This window comes from Scyliorhinus torazame, chromosome 5, assembly GCF_047496885.1.
Source record: "Scyliorhinus torazame isolate Kashiwa2021f chromosome 5, sScyTor2.1, whole genome shotgun sequence".
In the NCBI taxonomy this organism is placed as follows: domain Eukaryota; kingdom Metazoa; phylum Chordata; class Chondrichthyes; order Carcharhiniformes; family Scyliorhinidae; genus Scyliorhinus; species Scyliorhinus torazame.
In genome coordinates, this window is record NC_092711.1 from 161,994,799 (window position 1) to 162,019,517 (window position 24,719).

Sequence of the window (24,719 nt, forward strand, 5' to 3'; positions counted from 1 at the left end):
GGACTGGTAGAAGCGGTGGAGGGGCTTGAAGCGATGCAATCGGGCAAGGCCCCGGGTCCGGACGGGTTATTAGAAATTCTCGGGAGTATGAAATGAATGAATGAAAATCACTTATTGTCACAAGTAGGCTTCAATGAAGTTACTGTGAAAAGCCCCTAGTCGCCACATTCCGGCGCCTGTTCGGGGAGGCTGTTATGGGAATTGAACTGTGCTGCTGGCCTGCCTTGGTCTGCTTTCAAAGCCAGCGATTTAGCCCTGTGCTAAACAGCCCCTGGTGTATTTGGACTGCTGCTAGTAAGGGACTTGAACAAGGCAAGGGAACTAGAAGTGCCCCCCCCCCCCCCCCCCCGTCCCCCGACGTTGTCACAGACTTCGATCTCTCTCATTTGAAGCATAAAAATGACCCGGAACAATGTGAGTCATACAGACCGATCTCACTGCTAACTGTAGATGCCAAACTATTGGCTAAGATCTTGGCCTTGAGAATAGAGCATTGTGTCCCGGGGTGACAGGGGAGGACCAGACGGGGTTTGTGAAGGGGAGGCATCTGGCGGCCAAGATCAGGATGTTACTCAGTGTGATCATGGTACCTCCAGAAGGACGAAAGGTAGAGGTGGTGGTTGCCGTGGATGCCGAGAAGGCTTTTATCGAGCAGGACTGTTTGTGGGAGGTCCTGGGGCGGTTTGGATTTGGGCAGGGTTTTGTGGACTGGGTCTGGTTGTTATACCAGGCACCAGTGGCATTTATACAAACAAACCAGGTGAGTTCAGATTATTTCAGGCTGCACGGAGGGACTGCCCTGGCTATAGGACCATTGGCGATGGCACTGAGAGCGTCAGGGGTCTTGCAGGGGATAGTGGACATTATATAAGAGACCATCCTTTTAGCCAGACAAATAAATGTGCCAAGCTGAGGGAGCAAAGGATGTCAATGTCTTTAAGAGAGAGAGAGACCTGGGCCAAGCTTTCCAGAGTCTGCACCCTCCCTGGATTCACTTCCTTTCCCTTCAGTTGCTGCAAGTGACCAATTGAAGGTGAGAATGAGATAAGAAAGTGTTTTACTCCCAGATGTTGGAGACAGGAGGAAAGCTCTTTCTCGCTCGCGCTGATTGGCTGGAGGACCAGAGTCCTTCCGGTCGTAACTCTTTCCATTGGTCAATACCTCAGCAGGAAGGTCAGGGGGTGGGCTTTCCCTCACACATGCGCAACCGCTCTTCTCTCTTGGACATGCGCAGTCAAAGGCCGGGGGCAGATCGCCGACAGGCTTCTCGCTCTGGCCGGAGTTGTCAGCCGGTTGCCTGGAAACCTTGTCTCGGGGAGTGGGGCGGAGCTGCTGTATCCGCCCGCCGGGCCTCCGCACTGGGACCGTGAGACGTCACCGCGGATTCCTATGGGTGCACCGGAAGGTTGCTGACCGATGGGAAGAGTTGGTGAGCCGGAAGGACTCTCTTCCACCATCCAATTAGCTCCCTCGTTGTCTGAATGCGGAAGCTGGACAATGAGCAAAACTGGGGCCTCGCACAGACGGAAACCCCCTCCTCTCTCCAACATCTGTGAGTAAAACACTTTCTTTTCTCCCCCTTTCCATTTCGTTTCTCATTCTGACCTTCAATTGGTAACTTGCAGCAACTGAAGGGAAAGGAAGTGAATCCAGGGAGGGTGCAGACTCTGGAAAGCTTGGCCCAGGTCTCTCTCTCTCTCTCTCTCTCTCATAAAGACATTGACATCCTTTGCTCCCTCAGCTTGACACATATATTTGTTCACAATTACAGGGCTGGTTTCTCCAGGCGATTGCTGACATTTAAGAAGACAGTAGATTATTGTCGGACAGAGACATGTCTCATGTTATATGGTACAGATTAGATATATTATTTATAGTTCTCTAACAAAGTACATTTATTATTATTTCGAGCCTTGTAATATTGTACTGTCGCTACATTACATATTACCAGTCATCTCTTCCCTCAGAGGGTTATTAGTCTCTGGATTTCTCTTCCACAGGGACCAGTGGGGTGTGGGGGTCATTGAATATATTCATGTATGAGTTAGACAGATTTTTAATAAATTGTTATTTTTTAAAATCATGTTTTAAACAATGAACGCAACAGAGTAACAGAAAAAATGGTGGAAAATGGGCCCAAAGCGGAACAAGAGACATTGCCAATATAAATACAAGCAACACATTGCAGAATTAATTTGGAACAGGATATTTGAGGGACCAGAGCCTCGAGATGAAATGATGGATTAATTGAACAACCGATTAACAGGTTAAAATAGTGAATGGGGGAAGAAGGTAAGATTATATAAAAACGGAGGATAACAATTCAGTTTGTAAACCCAAAAATATTACAGACTAACAGCATAATCAAATTAAAATGAATGACACAACATAGATGACATAGAACTCCTGTAGTGCAAAAGGCCATTCACCCCTCAAGTCTGCACTGAGCCTCAGAAAGAGCATTTAACTGAAGCCCACTCCCCATCCTATCCTCGTAACCCGGTGCATTGATCATGGTCAACCCACCTAACCTACACATCTTGGACACTAAGGGGCAATTTAGCGTGACCAGTCCACTTTAGCTGCACATCTTTGGACAGTGGGAGGAAACTGGAGCACCCGGAGGAAACACACCCAGACACAAGAAGAATATGCAAACTCCACACAGACAGCCACCCAAGGCTGGAATTGAACCTGGGTCCCTGGAGCTGAGGTAGCAGTACTAACCACTGTGCCCTACTCCCAGCCTAAGTTAAATTGAATTCACTCATGGAAGCCCAGGAGGAGCAAGTCAGTCAAATTAGAGCCTATGTATTTGAGATGGGAGTCCCATACTTTACCCAATGCATCAGACTCAGAATGAATTACAGACATTAAAAATTGAATGGAAATGCATTCCATAATCAGCCTCTGCCAGTTTTGGATAGAGGGAGAACTGACTGGTCTGCTTCTGTATTGAGCCTGATGAATGTTGGCTCCATCCTAACCCAATCCCTAAGACGAGAGCCCAATTGATGAAGCCTAATTTTCAGGAGACCATACCCTCCCTTAGCTCCTGGTGATTGGAGCTTAACAAACTTGAGGCGATATTTCTTTTTGTTCCAGGTAGAGTCATAGATGTTTACAGCATGGAAACAGGCCCTTCGGCCCAGCTTGTCCATGCCGCCCAGTTTCTGTCACTAAGCTAGTCCCACTTGTCAGCATTTCCCTCTATACCCACCCTGCCCTTGTTACTGTCTAACTGCTTTTTAAATGACAAAATTGTACCTGCCTCTGGCAGCCATTCCAGATACTCACCACCCTCTGTGTGAAGAAATTTCCCCTCTGGTCTCTTTTGTATCTCTCTCCTCTCACCTTAAACCTATGCCCTCTAGTTCCAGACTCCTACCTTAGGGAAAAGATGTTGACTATATACCTATCTGTGCTCCTCATTATTTTATAGACTTCTATAAGGTCACACCTAAGCCTCCTACGCTCCAGGGAAAAATGTTCCAGCCTCTCCTTATAACTCAGACCATCAAGTCATGGCAGCATCCTGGTAAATCTCTTCTGCACTCTTTCTAGTTTAACAATATTCTTTCTATAATAGGGTGACCAGAACTGAACACAGTAGTCCCTGTGTGGTCTTACCAATGTCTTGTACAACTTCAACAAGACATCCCAACTACTGTATTCAATATTCTAACCAATAAAACCTAGCATACTGAATGCCTTCTTCACCACCCTGTCCACCTGCAACTCCACCTTCAAGGAGCTATAAACCTGTACACATAGATCTCTTTGTTCTGTAAGTCTCCCCAACTCCCTACCATTAACTGAGTAGGTCCTGCCCTGATTTGATAAATTTCCCTAACGACTCTGGTCGACAGCAGTATAGGCAGCATCTGCAGAGGGTAGGACAGTCTGGGCAACACATTCATTTTAATGAAGGCGATTCTCCCTCGCCATGAAATCGGAAGAGCCGACCACCGGGCAAGGTCCCACCTAATAGCCACCATCAGCTGTGGAAAGTTGGCCCCATATAGCTGTCTGAAAGAGGGGGACATTGACATTCCCAGGTTTTTAAATGGCATGGTGTGGGGGGGGACATCTGAAGGGGAAGTTAGCACGAGGAGGGGGCTTACCCCTCAACCCCTCCCCACCGACATGGGCTCGAACTCAGTAAAATTGATCTCGATACGAGAGAAGCCACTAAACCTATCCACTACTCCAATAAAGGCCGGGACTGAAACACTGGAGTACGATACAAACAGCAGCCTGTCATGTGCACACTCAGAGTGATCTTGTGCTGCCTCACCACACCCTCAAGTCCCGATATCTGAGGATCCGATCTAATATCCTCCGGCAAGGGCTCAATGGCCAACGCAAACAGCAAGGGGGACAGAGGGCAGTCCTGTCTAGTCCCTCTCTGAAGCTCAAAATGTGACATCCTTATACCATTGGTAAGCACTGCCGCTGCCGGTATGTGATATAACAATTGAATCCACTCATTATAATCCTCACCCAACCCGAAGCCTCGCAGCGGATACACCAGATAATTCCACTCAACTCGAGCAAAAGCTTTCTCTGCATCGAAGAAGATCAGCAGCCCATCCAATGCACATTTCTGCAAAGCCTGAATCACATTCAGCAACCTTCCAACATTGTTACTGGAAAATCTTCCCCGTATAAACCCAGTCTGGTCCTCCCACACGATTGTCGGAAGGATGTCCTCCAGCCTTATCGGCAAAATATAAGATCGCAGTTTCAAGTCAACATTCAAAAGAGAGATTGGGCGATAAGAGGTCCACTCCTCTGGGTCCTTGTCCACCTTCAGAATCAAAGAGATATTAGCCTCACGAAGAGACGGTGGCAGCATCCCAGAGTCAAAAGAGTGACAATACATATCTACCAACAGGTCCAACAACAAATCCTCAAACCCCCGATAAAACTCACACCCACAGACATCTGGTCCCGGGACTTTACCTGACTGCAGCTCCTTCATGGCCTTTGACACTCTGCCCTAGAAAGGGGAGCATTAAGAGCCTCACGCTGGCTTTCTGAGGCCTCCTGAAGCTTCAGGGAAGAGAAAAAATGTTCCACACCCACCAACACATCACCAGACTGCTCACACTTGTATAATCCTGCAAAGAATTCCTGAAATCCAAGTTTGTCTTCATGACCCATTTCCCTCTCCCAAGCCGAACAGAGGTAACTTTTCTTTGTCAAACAGGCTAAGTATTTGCTCAGCTTATTCCCCAAACTCGTACAACTTCTGCCTCGCAAACGTCCAACTTTTTTGCTGAGACAATCGGGAGCCCAAAGCCGCTCCTGCCGTGTTAACCCAAAGCCGCCCTTGCCGTGTTAACCTCCTTCAACAATAGCTGACTCGGGCCCTCCATATGATTTATTTGCTTTCGCCAAACAAAACTCCAGATGCCGCTAGTTCTCCAGCATCCTGCACCTTTTACTAGCAGGGTAAGAAATGATCAGCCCCCCGAGTATAAACTTTACACGTCTCCCACAAAATGGAGGGGGAAATACCAGGGGTCAAGTTAACCGAAAGGAAGAACTCAAACTATTCCGTAAAGTGTGTAGTAAATGAAATGTCTCTTATCAGGGAGGCTCCAAACCTCCACATTCTCGACCTGGGGGTGAGCCCTCGAGCAGAAACTCCAGACAAACGGGGGAAGGTCTGCGATTACGATGCTCCCTGTGGTGCAAGTGGACACCAGGTGTGGGATCGTCCTCGGCACAAACAAATTGTTGATTCTAGCATGACATTGATGTGGGGCTGGAAAGAAGGTAAAATCTCCGCCCCTCGGGTGCAAAGTTCTCCAAACATCCACATAACCCACCTCCTCACAAGCCGAGGCCAACACCCTAGCTTGCAGCGTGGGGGGGGGGGGGTCTTGGTAACCGGGAGCTTATCTACCAGCGGATTTAAGGGACAGTTGAAGTCACCAACCACAAAAGAGTTAGTTGAAGCTAACTCTGCAAAATCCACAAAATCCTTTATAATGAACTCCGGGGAGTAATTCGGGGATCCCTAAACGTTCATTATTAAAACAACATCTCCATGCACCGAACCTCGAATGATCACATATCTACCTCCTTTGTCCTTGGTGCAGGTTTCAACCTTAAATGTGATATTTTTATTAATAAGGATCGCCACACCCCTGCTACTTGATGAAGGAGGTGAAAAGTCCTGCCCCACCCAATCCCGCCTCAATTTGAAGTGTTTGTCGTCCCCCCCCCCCCAAGTCCAAGGAATCCACCGAAGACCCTGGCGAAGGAGGGCGCCGGACTCGTTTTGCCACTGGCCGGACACCATTTGCACAAGGCGCTGGATCGGGCGGTGTGTAACGAGACGGAGACCGGTGCTTCCGTGATGAACGCTGTAACGGTTGTACATCCAAGGCCCGTGGACCCGATGATTCCCCCTCTGATGAGTCCTGTGTCTCCATCTCGGAGTCAGAGTCTGCTGCCTCCATCATCTCGGCGTCTCTATCTCCACGCAGTTCTGTAACGACCTGCGCAGGCTTTGAGTGAGGCACCAGAGGAAGATTGTGAGGGCTACTTTCCATTGTCTCTGGTCTCTGTGGCTGTGGAAATGAGCTCTGGTGGTGGGAAATCTTTGGAAGGGATAGTCTTCTGGACCGAACGTGGTCTACATGTTTGCGCTGGAGACGACCCTGGGCTTGCACCTGTTAAGATATTGGGCCCATTTGGCGAAAGATTACGCCAGGGACCCACTGGGCACCATCAGCAAAATTCCGAATGAACACTGGGTCACCGGGTGCAAACTGCCGAATCGGCCGATGCCGAGAAAATCCCTGTCCCTGTCATTCTTGTGTGCGGCGTACTTTTGCGCCAATGTCCAGGAAAACCATACTAAGGTGGGTGCAAAGTCTCCGGTCCATTAGGATTTCTGCGGGAGCTACCCCAGTCACCGCATGGGGGGTGGTCCTATACGAAAACAAAAAGCGAGCCAGTCTCGTGTCCATTGACTCGGAAGACTGCTTCTTTAGGCCTCGTTTGAATGTCTGCACTGCTTGCTCCACCAACCCATTTGAAGCTGGGTGGTAAGGGGCAGTGCGGGTATGGAGTATGCCGTTCATCTTCATGAACCTCGCAAACTCCTCACTTGTGAATGGAGTGCCGTTATCCGTGACCACCTTGGGGAGGCCATGCATACTGAAATACCATCGCATCTTCTCAATTGTTGCGCAGGACGTTGTGCCCAGCATCTTGTGCACCTCTAGCCATTTAGACTGGGCGTCGATTAATAGAAGGAACATGGATCCTTGAAAAGGGCCGGCGAAATCCGCATGCAAGCGCGCCCAAGGCTGCCCTGGCCATTCCCAGTGATGTAGAGGCGCGGCCGGCGGAAGCTTCTGATGCTCCTGGCAAATGGAGCAGTTTTGGGCCACCTTCTCAATGTCGGTGTCGAGGCCTGGTCACCAGACATAACTCCGGGCCAACATTTTCATTTTGGTCACACCTGGATGCCCATTGTGCAAGTAAGTCTCTTAGTATCAGCTCCTGTCTTTTTCCGGGACAATCACACGCGTCCCCCACAAGAGGATGCCGTCTTCCACGCTGAATTCTGACAGCTTGGACGAAAATGCCTGCAACTCGCCTGGGAGCTGTCTATGCTGCCGACAATACAGGACTCAGGACTATGTGCCAAACCTTTGACAGGACTGGCTCTGTCTGGGCCCACTCGCAGATCTGTGATGCCGTGACAGGCAAGGTGTCCATAAAATTTAGGGTTGCAACCACCTCACCGGTAGTGGGGGTCGACATGGGGCTGGTCGATAAAGGCAATCGGCTCAGTGCGGCGGCATTCTTTATCTGCGTTCCTGGTTTGTGCTCCAGAGAATACTCGTATGCAGTGAGCAACAAAGCCCAGCGCTGGATCCGTGCGGAAGCAATGGGCGGTATTGGCTTATCCTCTCTGAAAAGTCCCAGCAGAGGCTTATGATCAGTCACGATAGTGAAGTGGCGGCCATGCACATACTGGTGGAAACATTTCACCATAAAGACCACTGCCAGGCCCTCCTTCTTGATCTGCGCGTACTTTTTTTCCGCTGCAGTCAATGTGCGGGAGGCAAAAGCTATCGGCCGCTCGGCCCCGTTCTCCATCTTGTGGGGTAGGACGGCCCCAATACCATACGGGGATGCATCACATGTGACGAGCAAAGGCTTTCCAGGATCATAGTGGGTTAGTAACCCAGACGACGACAATTGTTGCTTTACCCGCCGGAAAGCGGTTTCTTGCGGCTGACCCCAAACCCAGGTGTGATTTTCCTTTAGCAGAAGGTGCAACGGGGCCAGCGTAGTTGCCAGATTGGGGAGCAACTTCCCGTAATAGTTTACGAGGCCGAGAAAACAATGAAGATGCAAAGTGTCAGTCGGGGCGGGGGCCTGTTGAATAGTGCGCACCTCTGCAACGGGGTGCAAACCTTCGCGGTCCACCCGATAACCCAGGTCGACTACTTCCTTCGCCTGAAAGACGCACTTTGTGCGACGTAAACGGACTCCAGCCTCCGAAAAACATCTTGAGGACAGCCTCCAGAATTTTCAAATGTTTCTGCTCCCACGTCTCTGTAATCAAAACGTCGTTTAAGTAGACAGCGACACGCGGTAAACCTCTCAAAATGCACTCCATAACGCGTTGAAAAATAGCGCAGGCAGAGGATACTCCAAAGGGCAAACGTGTATATTCATACAGGCCCCGGTGTATATTAATTGTTACATATGGTCGGGAGGCAGGGTCCAGCTCCAACTGTAGATCGGCGTGACTCATGTCTAATTTTGTGAATGAGAGTCCGCCTGCAAGCTTCGCGTCGAGATCCTCTATGCGAGGCATTGGATATTGGTCGAGTCGGGAAGCCGTATTCACTAAGATTATAGTCGCCGCACAAGCGAACTGTGGCACCTGGCTTCATTACAGGTACAATTGGTGCTGCCCAATCAGCGAAACGGATGGGCCTGATAATACCCAAAGTCTCCAAACAAGTGAGCTCCCCTTCTACCTTCTCGAGCAAGGCGTAAAGCACCGGGCGGGCCCGGAAATAGTGCAGCGTGGCTCCTGGTTCAACTTGGATATGGGCTATGGCCCTTTTTATTTTCCCCAACCCGGGCTGGAATACATCTGGGTATCGTCTTAGCACCTCAGTCAACCCTCCAGAAACTGTTTGGAGGATGTGCTGCCACTGCAAGAGCAAATGGCGCAACCAGTCCTGACCAACAGGCTGGGCCCATGGCCGCGCACCACGATAAGTGGGAGACGCCCCTCCTGGCGTCCATAAACAACAGGGGTCATCGTAGTTCCTGCGCTGTCCAATGGTTCCCCCGTGTAGGTGGCCAACCTGGCCTGTGTGTCAGTTAATGTAAGGGTCTGTATACCCTGCTTCATGCGGTCGAATGTCCTCTGGGCGATCACGGAGACCGCTGTGCCAGTGTCCAACTCCATCTCAAGCGGGTGACCATTGACCCTTACTGTCACCTTAAAGGGGCCACATGGGGAGCTGCCACACAATGCAGCTGCAGGCAGTCGTCCTCCGTCTCCACATCCTCAGGAGTAGTCGCCGCAGGTTCATCCACATAGAAGGTACGGCCCCTGGGCTGGTCCCAGTTTCGGTCAGAGAGACGGCGCCTCTGGCGCCCCCAGACCGGCGTCCGATGTCTGACATGGACATGGCTCCTCATCCATTGGTTCTGGAGAAGGCTCCCTTCGGGGAGGAATGTCCAACAGCCACTGGCGTCGATCCGGACGTCGCCTCGCCCAAGGTACCGCAGGAGTTCTGGGGGACGTTTTTGGACGGAAGGGGTGGTTGCGCCCCAAGACATGCACCTCCATTCCCTGTAGCTCTTGCACTCCTCATTCTGCGCTCTCTCGTGACAATACTATTTGAATGGCATGTTGAAAAGTCAATGTTGGCTCAGCTATCAACTTTCTCTGGGTGGCCGCATTGTTAATACCGCAAGCCAAACGGTCTCGTAACATTTCTGACAAGGTCTCACCATAGTCACAGTACTCCGCAATCTTGCGTAGCCTTGGATAGAATGTCGGCAAGGGATTTTCCTGGGGTCCTCTCAGCGGTATTAAACCGATAACGTTGGACTATCGTGGACGGGGTTGGGTTAAAATGTTGCCCCACGGCAACCGTTCCTAGACTATCTCGCGGAGAGTTAGAGGAAGGTTGGTCAGCAGCAGCAGCAACCTTTTTTTTGGGGGGGGACGTCCTGGGAGGGGGGGACTGCCTGGGAGGGTGGATGAGCAAGAGATAACATGAAGGGTTGGGGAAACTGGCATGTACGGGTGAGGGCCAGTGTACAAAGCTGTGTAAATATATCATTTTGCCATGTATACATCTTGCTCTGTGCGATTTCTCGTTTTTTTTTGTTACGGGGGGGGGGGGGGGGAGGAAGGGAGAAAAGTTGTGTTAAAAAACTTTAATAAATATATTAAAAAAAAAAAAAAAATGTTGGCCACTAAGTTCACAAGTTCATCAAACGTTTTGGTGTCTGCCGCAGGTGGGTACGTAAGTCTCCTAATCACCCCAAACATATGCGGGCCGCAGGCGGTGAGCAATATGACCACCTGGCGCTCGTTTTCGGTGATATTGGAAGCCCGGAAATAGTAATGCATCCGTTGTGCATACTGGTTCCAGCTTTCCAGCGCAGCATCAAAAACATCCAAACGTCCATACATGGTGTAATAGAAAATAACTTCCAACCTGTATCCAACAAAAATCCAGGGAGGTGGCTTCAGCAGTGTAGACAGCTATTCACTTTAACCCTCATTGCCAGTTTTGCGAGGGCCACGAAGAATCCAGCACAAGTTTTAAGGATACAAAGAAATAACATTTATTTACAATAATATATATATACACAATAGCAGCAACTTTGCTTGCTGCTCACTCCTTCCTGGCTGGTTCCAAACTAGCCAGCTTTATTTATACAGGGAATCTGCTAATGATTTCTCCGGCCCCCTCATTGGGGAAGCTCATACTCCCACAGGATTATGGGATTGTCATTAGTCTCCAGCCAATGGTAAACAGGCAGGTTATAACAAAAGCTATGTCAATTTTCTCCTTAAGAAAGGAGAGGATCTTTTTCCTTCTGATAGGGTGATGGATGCCCCATACATTCCCTGAGAAAATTTGCAGATTAACTGCTACCATTAGCTAGACGACAGAGAGAACAGGAACAGATTTTCACACCACAATCGGGCGTGCCCTATTACCCCCTCCTCCAACTCACTTTCCACCACAGGCACCAAAGTTTCCCCAAACTACTCCTTTCACAGATAAAAGCCCCGTCTGTACCAGAGTAGGATAAAGTTAGCAACACATAAACCCTCCCAAAATAACAAAAATACAAAAGAATCACCACCACAATAGATCCAAGGGGACATTCCTCAATAAGACTGAGGACCCGAAGGATTAACCCCACGGCCAGACTGTCGTTACCCTCAGGATACCTTCTCCAAAATGAGAAGAAAAGAAGGGCCAACAAGGGATTGGGGATCGAATGTCCCTCCCGCATTTTAGACCCAGCCGTGAAGACCTCAACACCCACCCTTCGGCAATGGCGCCACTCGGTTCTGCCATGATTAATGCTCGGATCTTCACAGAGTGCATATGACAGGGGCGAGGCTGAGCAGGTTCTTTGGGGTGGAGGACAGTTGTGGGAGGTGCTCGGGGGGGCCCAGCAAATCACGTCCATATGTTCTGGGCGTGCCCGGTGCTGGATGGGTTCTGGAGGGGCATTGCGAGGACTGTTCTAAGGTGGTGAACACCCGGGTTAAGCCGAACTGGGGGTTAGCACTATTTGGGGTATCGGATGAGCCGGGAGTGCAGGAGGCGAAAGAGGCCGGTATTCTAGCCTTTGCGTCCCTGGTAGCCCAGCGGAGGATTCTGCTGCAGTGGAAGGATGCGAGCCCCCCAAGCGTGGAAGCCTGGGTCAGCAACATGGCAGGATTCATTAAATTGGAGAGGGTAACATTTGCCTTGAGAGGGTCGGTGCAGGGGTTCTTCAGGAGGTGGCAACCGTTCCTAGACTTTCTCGGAGGTGGTCAGCAGCAGCAGCAACCCGGGAGGGTGTACTTTGTGTTTACTACTGTGTTTATTATTGCTTAATGGGGGGTTTGTATCTTGGGGGAATTCGCGATGTAGTTGTAAGATGTTTACTTATGTGTTCTTTGTTTTTCTTTTCTCTGTAAGGGGAAGGAAGTGACCCGTGTTGAAAATATGTTAAAAATTTGAATAAAAATATATTTTTATAAAAAATGATTACCGCTCGGATAATAGAAGAAAGATGATGGATAATCAGCACACGGCACATCTACCATAACTGAGATAAGATAATCCGAGTCCCTGCAACACTCGAGGAGAAGAAGACATTCAATCGGCTCTCACAGAATAACAACTCCCTTCAACAGGATAAAAGATAACAATTTCAGACAACAACACCATGATAGGGAAAGAGTTCAGATTAGAGCCTGAGTTAGTCTGAGCTGCAAATCATCGCTCCTATCCTTGCCCTTCAAGGATTTAGCGAAGACCAAGACAGTAGTCGGATTATCGAAAGACTTGATCTCGTAATGTGCCACGGTCAACACCCTTCTTGATGTGGAGATGCCGGCGTTGGACCTATAAAGCGACATAATTCACTCCCGCGGCCTTGAGTTCCCTTCAGATTTCATTGAAGCCTCGATGCTTCGTTTGTGTGGCTGCCGAAAAATCCTCACTTCCTCATGGAGCCAGGTCCCACCTCACCTTGCCCGTCTCCAGGACCCTCTGGTGATCTTTCAAGTTGTGGAAGTGAATGATTACAGGCCTGGGATGAAAACTATCCCTCAGACTCAAAGACAGGATCCGAGGCCCTTTCTAATTTGAAACACCCAGGCTTCACATCCAGCTTGAGAAAATGTGGCAGCCGGTCCTCGAAGAACCCAATGGGAGCCTTACCCTCCACACCTTCTGGCAGGCCGACGACTCGGATATTCTTTCTCTGACCCTCGGTTCTCCAAGTTTTCCAGGAGTCCACCACATCACTCAGCCGGTTTTCCAAGGATTTAATTCTTGCCTCCCCGAGGAGGCATCTTGCTCAACATTCAGGATTCCCTCCTCAGGATCGTCGATCCTTTCCTTGGTGTTTTACAGCTCGGCCTCCTGAGCTCACAGATATTAAGCCAGCACACTCAGCCTCTGGTCAATAACACTGAGAATGTTGCTGACATAGACCAGCCAATGATCCTACAGAATAAATGAGCATGCTTGATGGGCCGAATGGCTGACTGCAGCTCCTATTTGTTATGATCTCTGTGACCAGGACAGGAAGCAGTGAGCATGGATCTGTCAATCAGCCTGAATCAGCACCTTCAGGAGAATTGGGAGGGTGAATATTAGAAGAAGAAGAAAAGAAGAAAATTGTTTTATTGTCCCAAGTAGGCTTCAATGAAGTTACTGTGAAAAACCCCTAGTCACCACATTCCAGCGCCTGTTCGGGGAGGCTGTTACGGGAATTGAACCGTTCTGCTGGCCTGCCTTGGTCTGCTTTCAAAGCCAGTGATTTAGCCCTGTGGTAAATAGCCCCTGCAACAGATACAGCAGAGTGAGAATGGAGGGAGAGTGTGTGGGATGGAGATTTACAGCTTTTGGGGAATGAGAGAGGAAAGAATGTTCTCTAGGAACTAGAATTGTCTGTTCTGAATTTCTATCCTGTACTGACAGTGATGTCTTTTGTAAATTGTTTTTACAGGATATTAGAAGAGGAGGAATTACAGACAGAAATCTCAAAAGTCACGTCTCGATCTGACTGAGTCTCTCAATTCCTTGGAGCTGAATATCACCGGACTTTGAATCTGGAAGGAGAAATGTTTGTCTGTTCTGTCGGCTTCAAAAGATTTTAACCATCAGTGTGGCTGGAAAAGCACTGAGACACACACACCCGAGTGAGTGTGTTCCAGAGCACTGAATGTGGAAAGAGCTTTAACCAGTTACGCAGCCTGAAAAAACATCACACCATTCACAGCGGGGAGAGTCCGTACACGTGTTCTTTGTGTGGACGAGGCTTCAACTTATTGTCAAACCTGGAGAGACTAAAGGAGACCCAAAACATGGCGAAACGGTGGAAATGTGGGGACTGTGGGAAGGGATTCAGATTCCCATCTCAGCTAGAAGCTCATCGACGCATTCACACTGGGGAGAGGCCGTTCACTTGCTCTCAGTGTGAGAAGGGATTCACTGATTCATCGAACCTGCGGACGCATCAGCAGGTTCACACTGGGGAGAGGCCGCTCACCTCTCAGTGTGAGAAGGGATTCACTATTTCTTCGAGCCTGCGGACACACCAGCTAGTTCACACTGGGGAGAGGCTGCTCACTTGCTCTCAGTGTGTGAAAGGATTCATTACTTTAAAGAGCCTGCAGAAACATCAGCGACTTCACACTGGGGAGAGGCCATTCACCTGCTCTCAGTGTGAGAAGGGATTCACTACTTCATCGAACCTGCAGATACATCAGCGAGTTCACACTGGGGAAAAGCCGTTCACATGCTCTCAGTGTGAGAAGGGATTCGCTACTTCATCGAACCTGCGGAAACACCAGCGAATTCACACTGGGGAGAGGCCGTTCACCTGCTCTCAGTGTGAGAAGGGATTCACTACTTCATCGAACCTGCAGATACACCAGCGCGTTCACACTGGGGAGAGGCCGTTCACCTGCTCTCAGTGTGGGAAGGGATTCACTCAGTTATCCAACCTGCGGAGACACCAGCGAGTTCACAGGGGAGACGGCGTTAACCTGTTCTTAGTGAGAGAAGGGATTCAGATATCCATACGCCCTGCAGGAACACCAGCGAGTTCACACCTAGAAGAAGCCATTCACCTGCTCTGAGCAGGGGAGACATTCAATGATCCGTCCCAACTACGGAGACACTAGTGAGTTAATTCTGGGGAGAGACCATTCATCTGCTCTCAATGTGGGGTGGGGGTTGTGATTCATCACACTTGTTGTGACTCCAACAAGTTCACAATAAATTACAGATGTTGGCTCCGTTGTGATTGTTTCTGCTCTCACTGACATCCAGGGCTGCATTTTGTTCATTCTGACATCTGGTGAATGGTGATGATTGGAGGGTTTCTTTCTGCTGGACTGGCCGGTCTAACACCTCTGCCTCCGGTGGGCTGACCATTTTTGAGCCTCGTTGCGATTACCTGGTTCCATGTGTGACGAGGAGCACAGAATGAAAAGGTGTCTGCATGTTGGAAGATATTTAGTTCCCAAAGCAGCCACATTGCCATGAAGATGGGCTACGGTGGTTACATGGTTCTTTTGCCTAATTTATCTGGGTGTTTCTCGCAGAGGGAAACTGTCATGGTCTGAGGGGCAAGTTGTGGTAGATTGGGAAATTACAATAAACATCACTGAAAGTGGCAACGCAGGTGGATAAGGAGCTAAGAAGGCAGACGGCATGCTTGTCTTCATTGGTCGGGCATTGAGTATAAAAATTGGCAAGTCATGCTGCAGCTGTACAGAACCTTAGTTAGGCCACACGTGGAATATTGCCTACAATTCTGGTCACCATATTACCAAAAGGATATGTCACCCAAGTCACATCCAAGGCTGGAATCGAACCTGTGTCTCTGGCATTGTGAGCAGCTGTACCACTGTGCAGCCGAACTGTATTGCTTGATTAGAGATGGGTGTGCGGGAGAAACTTTATTTCGGAGCGAGTTGTCAGGACTTCTAACTTCCTGCCTATGAGGTTGGTGGAAGCTGCGATGATTATTGATTTCAAAATGAAATAGCTTGGGAGCATGAAGGAACTAAACTTACAAGGGAACATGGATATAGAGGTACAATTGTACTGACTGGTTTGCTCAGCAGATTCGGTATGGTTTCAAATTAATGAATAGACTCCTTCTGTGCTATAATCACTCTATGACTGGAAAAATAAAACATAGATACACAACTACATCACAAAACTAGAAATAATAACAAATATATTTTATTACAGAACCATCAATGATAGATCTAATCTGTACCATATAACAACAGTAGAAATTTCTCTCTCTGATATTAATTTACTGCCCCCTCAAATGTCAGCCATCTCCTGGGGAAACCAGCCCTTTAATTGTGAACATTAGGAAAGAGTCAGCACCTTCAGGGGAGGAGAACTGGGCGTGGGAGGGTGGGGATAGGGTAGATGGGATAAGGGTGAGGGTGGGGAACTGGGAGAGTATCTGCGTTTCTGTTGTTTTAGAAATAAACCTGTTCAAAGTACGACTCAGCTTTCGATCGATTCTTCCTCTGCAGACATTATTTTGAATGATGTGGAGATGCCGGCGTTGGACTGGGGTGAGCACAGTAGGAAGTCTTACAACACCAGGTTAAAGTCCAACAGGTTTGTTTCGAATCACTAGCTTTCGGAGCACACCTCCTTCATCAGGCAAGTCACCTGATGAAACGATTGGAAACAAACGTGTTGGACTTTAACCTGCTATTGTAAGGTACTATTTTGAATAACATGGTAGCAGAGGATCAACACTAAACTTTGGTGCTGGATAGGGCTTTGGCTTCATCATTAACAGCAAAATACAAGGTTATGAGGAAAGTATTTTCGGAATTCGTTGAGAATGATTTGGATACTGAAAACTGATTGGATATTCCATTACCGTTTTGGATAAGTCGTATAAAAAAGATGAGTTGTTGGAAGCATATGAAGCATTGTTAACCTTTGATAGATTTCAGGAAATAGGTGGTCATCCATGGATAAATATATTACGGACTTTGATAAGTCATGTAAGAGATGAAGGGGTTTCATCTTGAAATCCCAGGGTCTGTATTCTCAATTAAGTTGCTCGGTTGTGGAGGCATTTTTCATGCCGATTGCATTTTGTTGCTGATGTGAATTTCAATTCCATGGGAGAGACTCTCTCCTCGTCATGCTGCTCTGTAAAAGCACGTGTTGTGGAAATTACTCATTTCCAAGTACTTTCGTGTTAAATACAGAAAACTCACAACAAAGCAAAGGATCAGGGGAGACTGGATGAACAGATGAAGGAGAAGAGAAGGACAAGAGTGGTGAGAATGTGGAGCTCGCTGCCACACAGAGTGGTTGGTGCTGTTCCCATGAGTTTGCTGCCCTTGTCCTTCATGACAGTCAAGGTTATGGGTTTAGAAGGTGATGTCGAAGGAGCCCTGGTGAGCTCATAAATCATTGAATTTACAGTGCAGAAGGAAGCCATTCAGCCCATCGAGTCTGCACTGGCTTTGGAAAGAACATCTCACTTAAGCCCACGCTTCCACCCTGTCCCCGTAAACCCACCTAACCTTTTTGGACACTAAGGGCAATTTACTTTGGCCAATCCACCTAACCTGCACATCTTTGGACTCTGGGAGGAAACCAGAGCACGCAGAGGAAATCCACGCACACACGGGGAGGATGTGCAGACTCCGCACAAACAATACCCAAGCCTGGAATCGAACCTGGGACCCTGGAGCTGTGGAACAACTGTGCTAACCACTGTGCTACCGTGCTGCCCCTATTACTGTGCTAACGTCCTGCCCCTATTATTGTGCTAATGCCCTGCCCTATCACTGTGGTACCGTGAAATATCTTGTAGATGGTACACACAATGCTACCATTGTGCTCTGGAGGTCAAGGGAGTCACTGTTTCGGGTGGTGGATGGGGTACTCAACAAGCTGGTGCTTTGTCCTGTATAAAACATGTGGAGATGCCGGCGTTGGACTGGGGTGGGCATAGTAAGAAGTCTCACAGCACCAAGATAAAGTCCAACAGCTTTATTTAAAATCACAAGATTTCTGAGCACTGCTCACTTCACCTGATGAAGGAGCAGTGCGCCGAAAACTTTTGATTTCCAATAAACCTGTTGGACTTTAACCTGGTGTTGTGAGACTTCTTACTGTATAAAACAAACTCCATAATTTAAATAAGACTGATAAAAAATAATTGTTGCCGGAAAGGACTGTGACCGAGAAAATATAACCAATTCAGTCCACTTGAAAAAGATCTGCTCTTCAAAGATATATCAGAAGACATCACATTTGATGTTTGTAGTTGAATTTATTACCTCAGCAACTCACTGAGACACCAGACTGACAAAGGCATTGATTGGACAATAGCTGGAAACAATGATCTGAAACGTTCTGTGAGTGAAACTTCTCTCTTTAGCCTGGAATGGACTATGTCAGAGTTAAAGGCAATACCAGGTTAAATTACATTGAATATACAGCACAGAAACAGGCCATTCAGCCCAACCAATCTCTGCTAGTATTTCTACTTCACTTCATCCTCCTCCCATGCTTTCCCATCTGACTCTATCAGTGTGTCCGTCTGTTTATTTCTCCTTCATGTGTTCATCCAGCTTCCTCTTCAATGTATCAATGTTATTCACCTCCACTCACTGGTAGTGGGTTCCACATTCTCATTACTGTCTGGAAAGACGTTTCTCCTGAATTAAGTTTTGCTCTTACCCCTACAAGTGGGAAACATCCACTGTGTTTATCATAAGCTTTGATAATTTTAATGACCTCAATTAGCCCATCAGTCTTGTATTTTGAGGAGAGAAAAGTGACCAAGCCTACTCATTGTGAACATTGAGAAATGAAGACTCACTGAGAATGGGTGGGCTGGGTTGTATGAATTAGATAGTTAATCAGACTGTTCATGAACAGGTACTTGGTGTTTGGGAGTAGTCGGGGAGTTCAAGTGGCCGTCCTCAATAAAACATTAATTTTCATTTGGACAGCACATTTAAAAAAAACATAGAGTACCCAATTATATTTTTTCCAATTAAGGGGCAATTGAATGTGGCCAATCCACCTAACCCTCACATCTTTGGATTATGGGGGTGAAACCCATGCAAACACGGGGAGAATGTGCAAACTCCACATCGACAGTGACCCAGGGCCGGGATCAAACCCAGGTCCTCAGCACCGTTGGCAGCAGTGCTAACCACTGCACCACCGTGCTGCCCTCTTTGATAGCACATTTGACTTAATAAAATACGTCAAGGATATTCCAGGAAAATTGTAAAAGAAAGTTTCATGAAGGTTGTCCAAGACCGTGATGTGACACAAATTCTACATCTCATTCCCCAGATATTCTCTCCTTCCTATTGATTTCAACACTAATTCATCCCATTATCTCCTCCTGCTTTCCCCCAAAATCTCCTCCCCTGAAGGCGCTGACTCTCTAGTTCAGTGTCACACTAATCTATTGTGCCCTCCCCTCCCCTCCCCCTCCTCCCCCCCAAAAAATATTTCACCCAGGCGTCGAAATCTTTACACCTTAAATTAACAAGCTGTTTTGCTAAGGGGGCGCCACAATCAACTCCACTGACTACCCATATGTACTGTGTGTCAGGGTGGGGTCATTCGTGCGCCCCCCCCCCCCCCCCCCCATTTCAACCTATTCCAAGGAGTTTGGAGACTGGACTCAGGATGAGTAATGGCGGTCATAGCCCCCATAATCCCCTGCGGTGGTGAAACCGCTCCATTCGCCGGGCGGGCGGCCCGGACTGCGCATGAATTTGGGAGCGATGGGAAGCTGCACATGTGCAGGAAGATCCCACCTCCTGACCTTTCTGCTGAGGTGTTGACCAATGGGAGCAGTTGGAAGACCGGAAGGACTCTGGTTCTGAAGGAAAAGGAAGTGAATCCAGGGAGGGTGCAGACTCTGCAAAGGTTGGCCCAGGTCTCTAAGTATATTCCCGGATTGTGTGAAAATTGGTGGTGGTAAATAGTGAGGAGGATAGTCTTTGGTTACAGGAGGATAATAATCTTTATTATTGACAAAAGTAACCCTGCAGCGTCCATCTAATTCAGTTAGAAATTATTGATCATCTCTGCTTGAGGACGTTCATAGGCAGAAAATTCCAGCTCATGATCAATCACTACCTCCTATATCTTAACCAACTGGAACAATCCTATACATTAAACACAATTTTAGTCCTGTTACATATTTCCGTTAGGCTGGCAGTCCGCTTGAAGATTTCCAGGTCTCTTTGTCCTGGACAGGAAGCAGTGAGCATGGATCTGTCAATCAGCCTGAATCAGCACCTTCAGGAGAATTGGGAGGGTGAATATTAGATACAGCAGAGTGAGAATGGAGGGTGTGTGTGGGATGGCGATTTACAGGTTTGGGGAAATGAGAGAGGACCATAGAAACCAGAAATGTCTGTTCTGAATCTCTATCCTATACTGACAATGATGTATTTTGTAAACTCCTCTTACAGGATATCAGAAGAGGAAGAATTACAGACAGAAATCTCAAACCAAACCTCGCGTCTCGATTTGACAGATTCACTCAATTCACTGGGACTTGAATATCATCGGCCTTTGAATCGAGAAGGAAAAAGTTTAGTCTATTCTTTCTGCTTCAGATGGTTTTAACCATCAGTGTGACTGGAAACTCACTGAGACATACATACCTGAATGAGAGTGTTCCAGAGCACTGACTGAAAAGAGCTTTAACCAGTTACACAGCCTGAAAAAAACAGCGGGGAGATCTGTGTGAGCCTTCAACTGATTGTCCAACCTGGAGAGACACAAGGACACCCCCACCCTGGAGAAACCATGGAAATGTGGGGACTGTGGGAAGGGATTCAGATTCCCATCAGCACTGGAAACTCATCGACGCATTCACACTGGGGAGAGGCCGTTCACCTGCTCTCAGTGTGAGAAGGGATTCGCTAAGTTATCTAATCTGAAGAAGCACCAGCCAGTCCATGTCGGGGAGAGGCCAGTCACCTGCTCCACGTGTGGGAGGGGTTCAGTACTTCTTCCAGACTGCTGACACACCAACAAGTTCACACTAGGGAGAGACCGTTCAGCTGCTCCCACTGCACAAAGATGTTTTGAATCTCATCCCATCTGCTGACACACCAGCTCCTGCATACCGGAGAGAGGCCGTTCACCTGCTCTCAGTGTGGAAAGGGATTCACTCAAATAAGCAACCTACAGGCACACCGAGTTCACACTGGGGAGAGGCCGTTCACCTGCTCTGACTGTGGGAAGGGATTCACTCGGTTATCCCACCTGCAGAGACACCAGCGAATTCACACTGGAGAGGGGCCGTTCATTTGCTCTGACTGTGAAAAGAGATTCACTCAGCTACCCAATCTGCAGGCACACCAGCGAGTTCACACTGGGGAGAGGCCATTCACCTGCACCGTGTGTGAGAAGGGATTCACTCGGTCAACACTTCTGCTGAGACACCAGCAAGTGTGAGGTTATCCACTTTGGTAGGAATAACAGCAAAAGAGATTACTATTTAAATGATAAAATATTAAAACATGCTGCTGTGCAGAGAGACCTGGGTGTGCTAGTACATGAGTCGCAAAAAGTTGGCTTACAGGTGCAACAGGTGATTAAGAAGGCAAATGGAATTTTGTCCTTCATTGCTAGAGGGATGGAGTTTAAGACTAGGGAGGTTCTGCTGCAATTGTGTAAGGTGTTCGTGAGGCCACACCTGGAGTATTGTGTTCAGTTTTGGTCTCCTTACTTGAGAAAGGACGTACTGGCACTGGAGTGCGTGCAGAGGAGATTCACTAGGTTAATCCCAGAGCAGAAGGGGTTGGATTACGAGGAGAGGTTGAGTAGACAGGGACAGTACTCGTTGGAATTTAGAAGGATGAGGGGGGGATCTTATAGAAACATATAAGATTATGAAGGGAATGGATAGGATAGATGCGGGCAGGTTGTTTCCACTGGCGGGTGAAAGCAGAACTAGGGGGAATAGCCTCAAAATAAGGGGAAGTAGATTTAGGACTGAGTTTAGGAGGAACTTCTTCACCCAAAGGGTTGTGAACCTATGGAATTCCTTGCCCAGTGAAGTAGTAGAGGCTCCTTCATTAAATGTTTTTAAGATAAAGATAGATAGTTTTTTTAAGAATAAAGGGATTAAGGGTTATGGTGTTTGGGCCGGAAAGTGGAGCTGAGTCCACAAAAGATCAGCCATGATCTCATTGAATGGTGGAGCAGGCTCGAGGGGCCAGATGGCCTACTCCTGCTCCTAGTTCTTATGTTCTTGTACAGATTTTAGTGAGTTTAGATTTGTTGATCAGCACCTTCAGGAAAATTGGGAGAGAAAGTAAGTGAATACAGTCTGTATATTACACACATTTTCCATCCAGTAATATCGACATCTATCTGTCTGGCAGCCTGCATGAATATTTTCAGGTCTCTGTGTCCAGGACAGGAAGCAGTGAGCGTGAATCTGTCAATCAGCCTGAATCCCTCCCCTCCCCCCTTCCCGTGGTTCGCCTTACTTTCCTCTTAGGTTTAGCTGTGTCGTGTGTGTGTGTGTCTTCCCCCCCCCCCCCCAGTCTATCTCTCCCTTTCATGCTTTGGCCACTTTCCCCTGATTCTTGGCTACCTGGCTATTCTTCCTCTTGTTCGTTGGCCTCAAACAGGTCCCGGAACAATTGGGTGAATGGCTCCCACGTTCTGTGGAAGCTGTCGTCTGACCCTCGGATGGCGAATTTGATTTTCTCCATTTGGAGAGATTCCGAGAGGTCGGACAGCCAGTCTGCAGCTTTGGGTGGTGCTGCTGACCACCAGCCGAACAGGATTCTCCGGCGGGCGATCAGGGAGGCAAAGGCAAGGGCGTCCGCCCTCCTCCCCAGGAATAGACCTGGCTGGTCTGATACCCCAAAAACCACCACTTTCGGGCATGGCTCCACCCTCACCCCCATCACTTTGGACAATGCGTCGAAGAAGGCTGTCCAGTACCCTGCAAGCCTGGGTAAAGACCAGAACATGTGGGCTTGGTTGGCCGGGCCTCCTTGACACCGTTCACATCTATCCTCCACCTCCGGGAAGGACCTACTCATACGGGCTCTTGTTAAGTGGGCTCTATGTACCACTTTTAGCTGTGTCAGGCTGAGCCGTGCGCACGTGGAGGTGGAGTTGACTCTATGCAGTGCTTCGCTCCAGAGACCCCGCCCTATCTCAGTCCCGTCCTCCTCCCATTTCTTTCTTGTTGCGTCCAGTACGGTGTCGGCCCTTTCTATCAGTCGGTCATACATGTCACTACAGTTTCCTTTACCTAGTATGCTTGCGTCTAGTAGTTCTTCCAGTAATGTCTGTCGTGGCGGTTGTGGTACATCCTTGTCTTCTTTCGTTGGAAGGTTTTGAGCTGTAGATACCTTAGTTAGTTCCCCCTGGCTAGCTGGAATTTCTCTGTCAGTTCGTCCAGTGTTGCGATCCTGCCGTCCATGCATAGGTCCCTGACTGTCAGTCTCCCTCCGTCCTGCCCCCACCTTTTGAAGGTGGCGTCAGTCAGCACTGGTGTGAACCTATAGTTGTTGCAGATGGGAGCTTTGTCCGACATTCTGGACAGGCCAAATTGCTGCCGTTGTTGGTTCCAGGATTGGAGGGTGGCTATCACCACCAGACTGCTGGAGTGTTTTTTGGGTGGGGTTGGGGGTGCTGCCGTGGCGAAGGCCCGGAGGGAGGTCCCCCTGCAGGAGGCCTCTTCCGCGCGCACCAACTCGGCTTCTGGCTTCTTGATCCATCTCTTTATTCGCTCGGTCGTCGCCGCCGCCCAGTGGGAGAATTGTAGGTTTGGGAGGGCTAGCCCCCCCTGGATTTTGTTTTTTGTAGGACCTTCCTTGGGATCCGAGCATTTTTCCCCCCCCATACGAACGCCATGATTAATTTGTCCAGCGCTTTGAAAAAGGCCTTGGGGATGTAGATCGGAATGGATCTAAGTAGGAAGAGGTACCTGGGCAGGACATTCATTTTGATCGTCTGGACCCTCCCCGCGAGGGAGAGTGGGAGTGTGTTCCATCTTTGCAGGTCCTTTTTTACTTCCTCTGTCAGACTGGTGAGGTTCCATTTGTGGATCCCTTTCCAGTCATGGGCTATTTGGATCCCCAGGTAGCGGAATTTGTGTTAGACTTGTTTAAACGGCAGTCCCGTTAGTGCTGCCCCACTTACTTGTGGGTGTACGGGGAAGATCTCGCTTTTGCTTATGTTGAGTTTGTAGCCCGAGAAGGCGCGAAACTCTTTCAGGAGCGCGATGATTCCGTCCATGCTGCTCTGTGGGTCCAAAATGTAGAGGAGCAGGTCATCTGCATAGAGTGAGACTCTGTGCTCTCTGCCTCCCCTTCGGATCCCCTCCAGCTTTTTGCTGCTCTGAGCGCGATTGCTAGTGTTCGATCGCTAGAGAGAACAGCAGCGGGGACAGTGGGCATCCTTGTCTGGTGCCCCTGTGCAGCTGGAAGTATCGGGAGTTGGTATTGTTGGTCCGTACGCTCGCCATAGGAGCGTTGTCGTCCCAGCCTCCCCGAACAGGCGCCGGAATGTGGCGACTAGGGGCTTTTCACAGTAACTTCATTTGAAGCCTACTTGTGACAATAAGCGATTTTCACTTTTTTCATTATTTTATAGGAGCTTTACCTAGGAGGTGAACCCTGTTCCATGCCCGAACCGCTCCAGTACCTCTGAGGTATTTCCATTCGACTCTGTCGAAGGCCTTTTCTGCGTCTAGGGAGACGATTACCTCTGGTGTTCTCTCCCCGGAGAGGGTCATTATCACGTTCAACAGGCGTCTGATGTTCGAGGTAAGCTGTCTACCTTTGACAAAGCCCGTCTGGTCCTCTGCGACCACCTCAGGTACACAGTCTTCTAGCCTTTTGGCTAGGATTTTGACCAGTATTTTGGCATCCGCGTTCAGCATTGAGATGGGTCTGT

The 24,719-nt window shown here is 48.6% G+C and overlaps 1 protein-coding gene across 6 annotated transcripts in view; it reads left to right on the forward strand.

Annotated features, from left to right (window-relative positions):
- Window positions 1-1,226: 1,226 nt before the first annotated feature.
- The window catches only part of LOC140422263 (uncharacterized), a 35,691-nt gene continuing 12,198 nt past the window's right edge, over window positions 1,227-24,719 (forward strand). Inside the window, exons 1-3 of one of the 6 annotated variants that reach the window (XM_072507310.1) lie at window positions 1,232-1,552; window positions 1,772-1,851; window positions 13,756-15,053. In XM_072507310.1, the coding sequence (XP_072363411.1) occupies window positions 14,114-14,890 (777 nt within the window). In that variant the 5' untranslated portion in view covers window positions 1,232-1,552; window positions 1,772-1,851; window positions 13,756-14,113 and the 3' untranslated portion in view covers window positions 14,891-15,053. Of the gene's footprint in view, window positions 1,553-1,771; window positions 1,852-13,755; window positions 15,054-17,954; window positions 18,170-19,665; window positions 19,717-20,257; window positions 21,266-24,719 lie in introns of those variants that run through there. The other 5 variants (XR_011947337.1, XM_072507309.1, XR_011947338.1 and 2 more) reach the window with 5 other exon arrangements.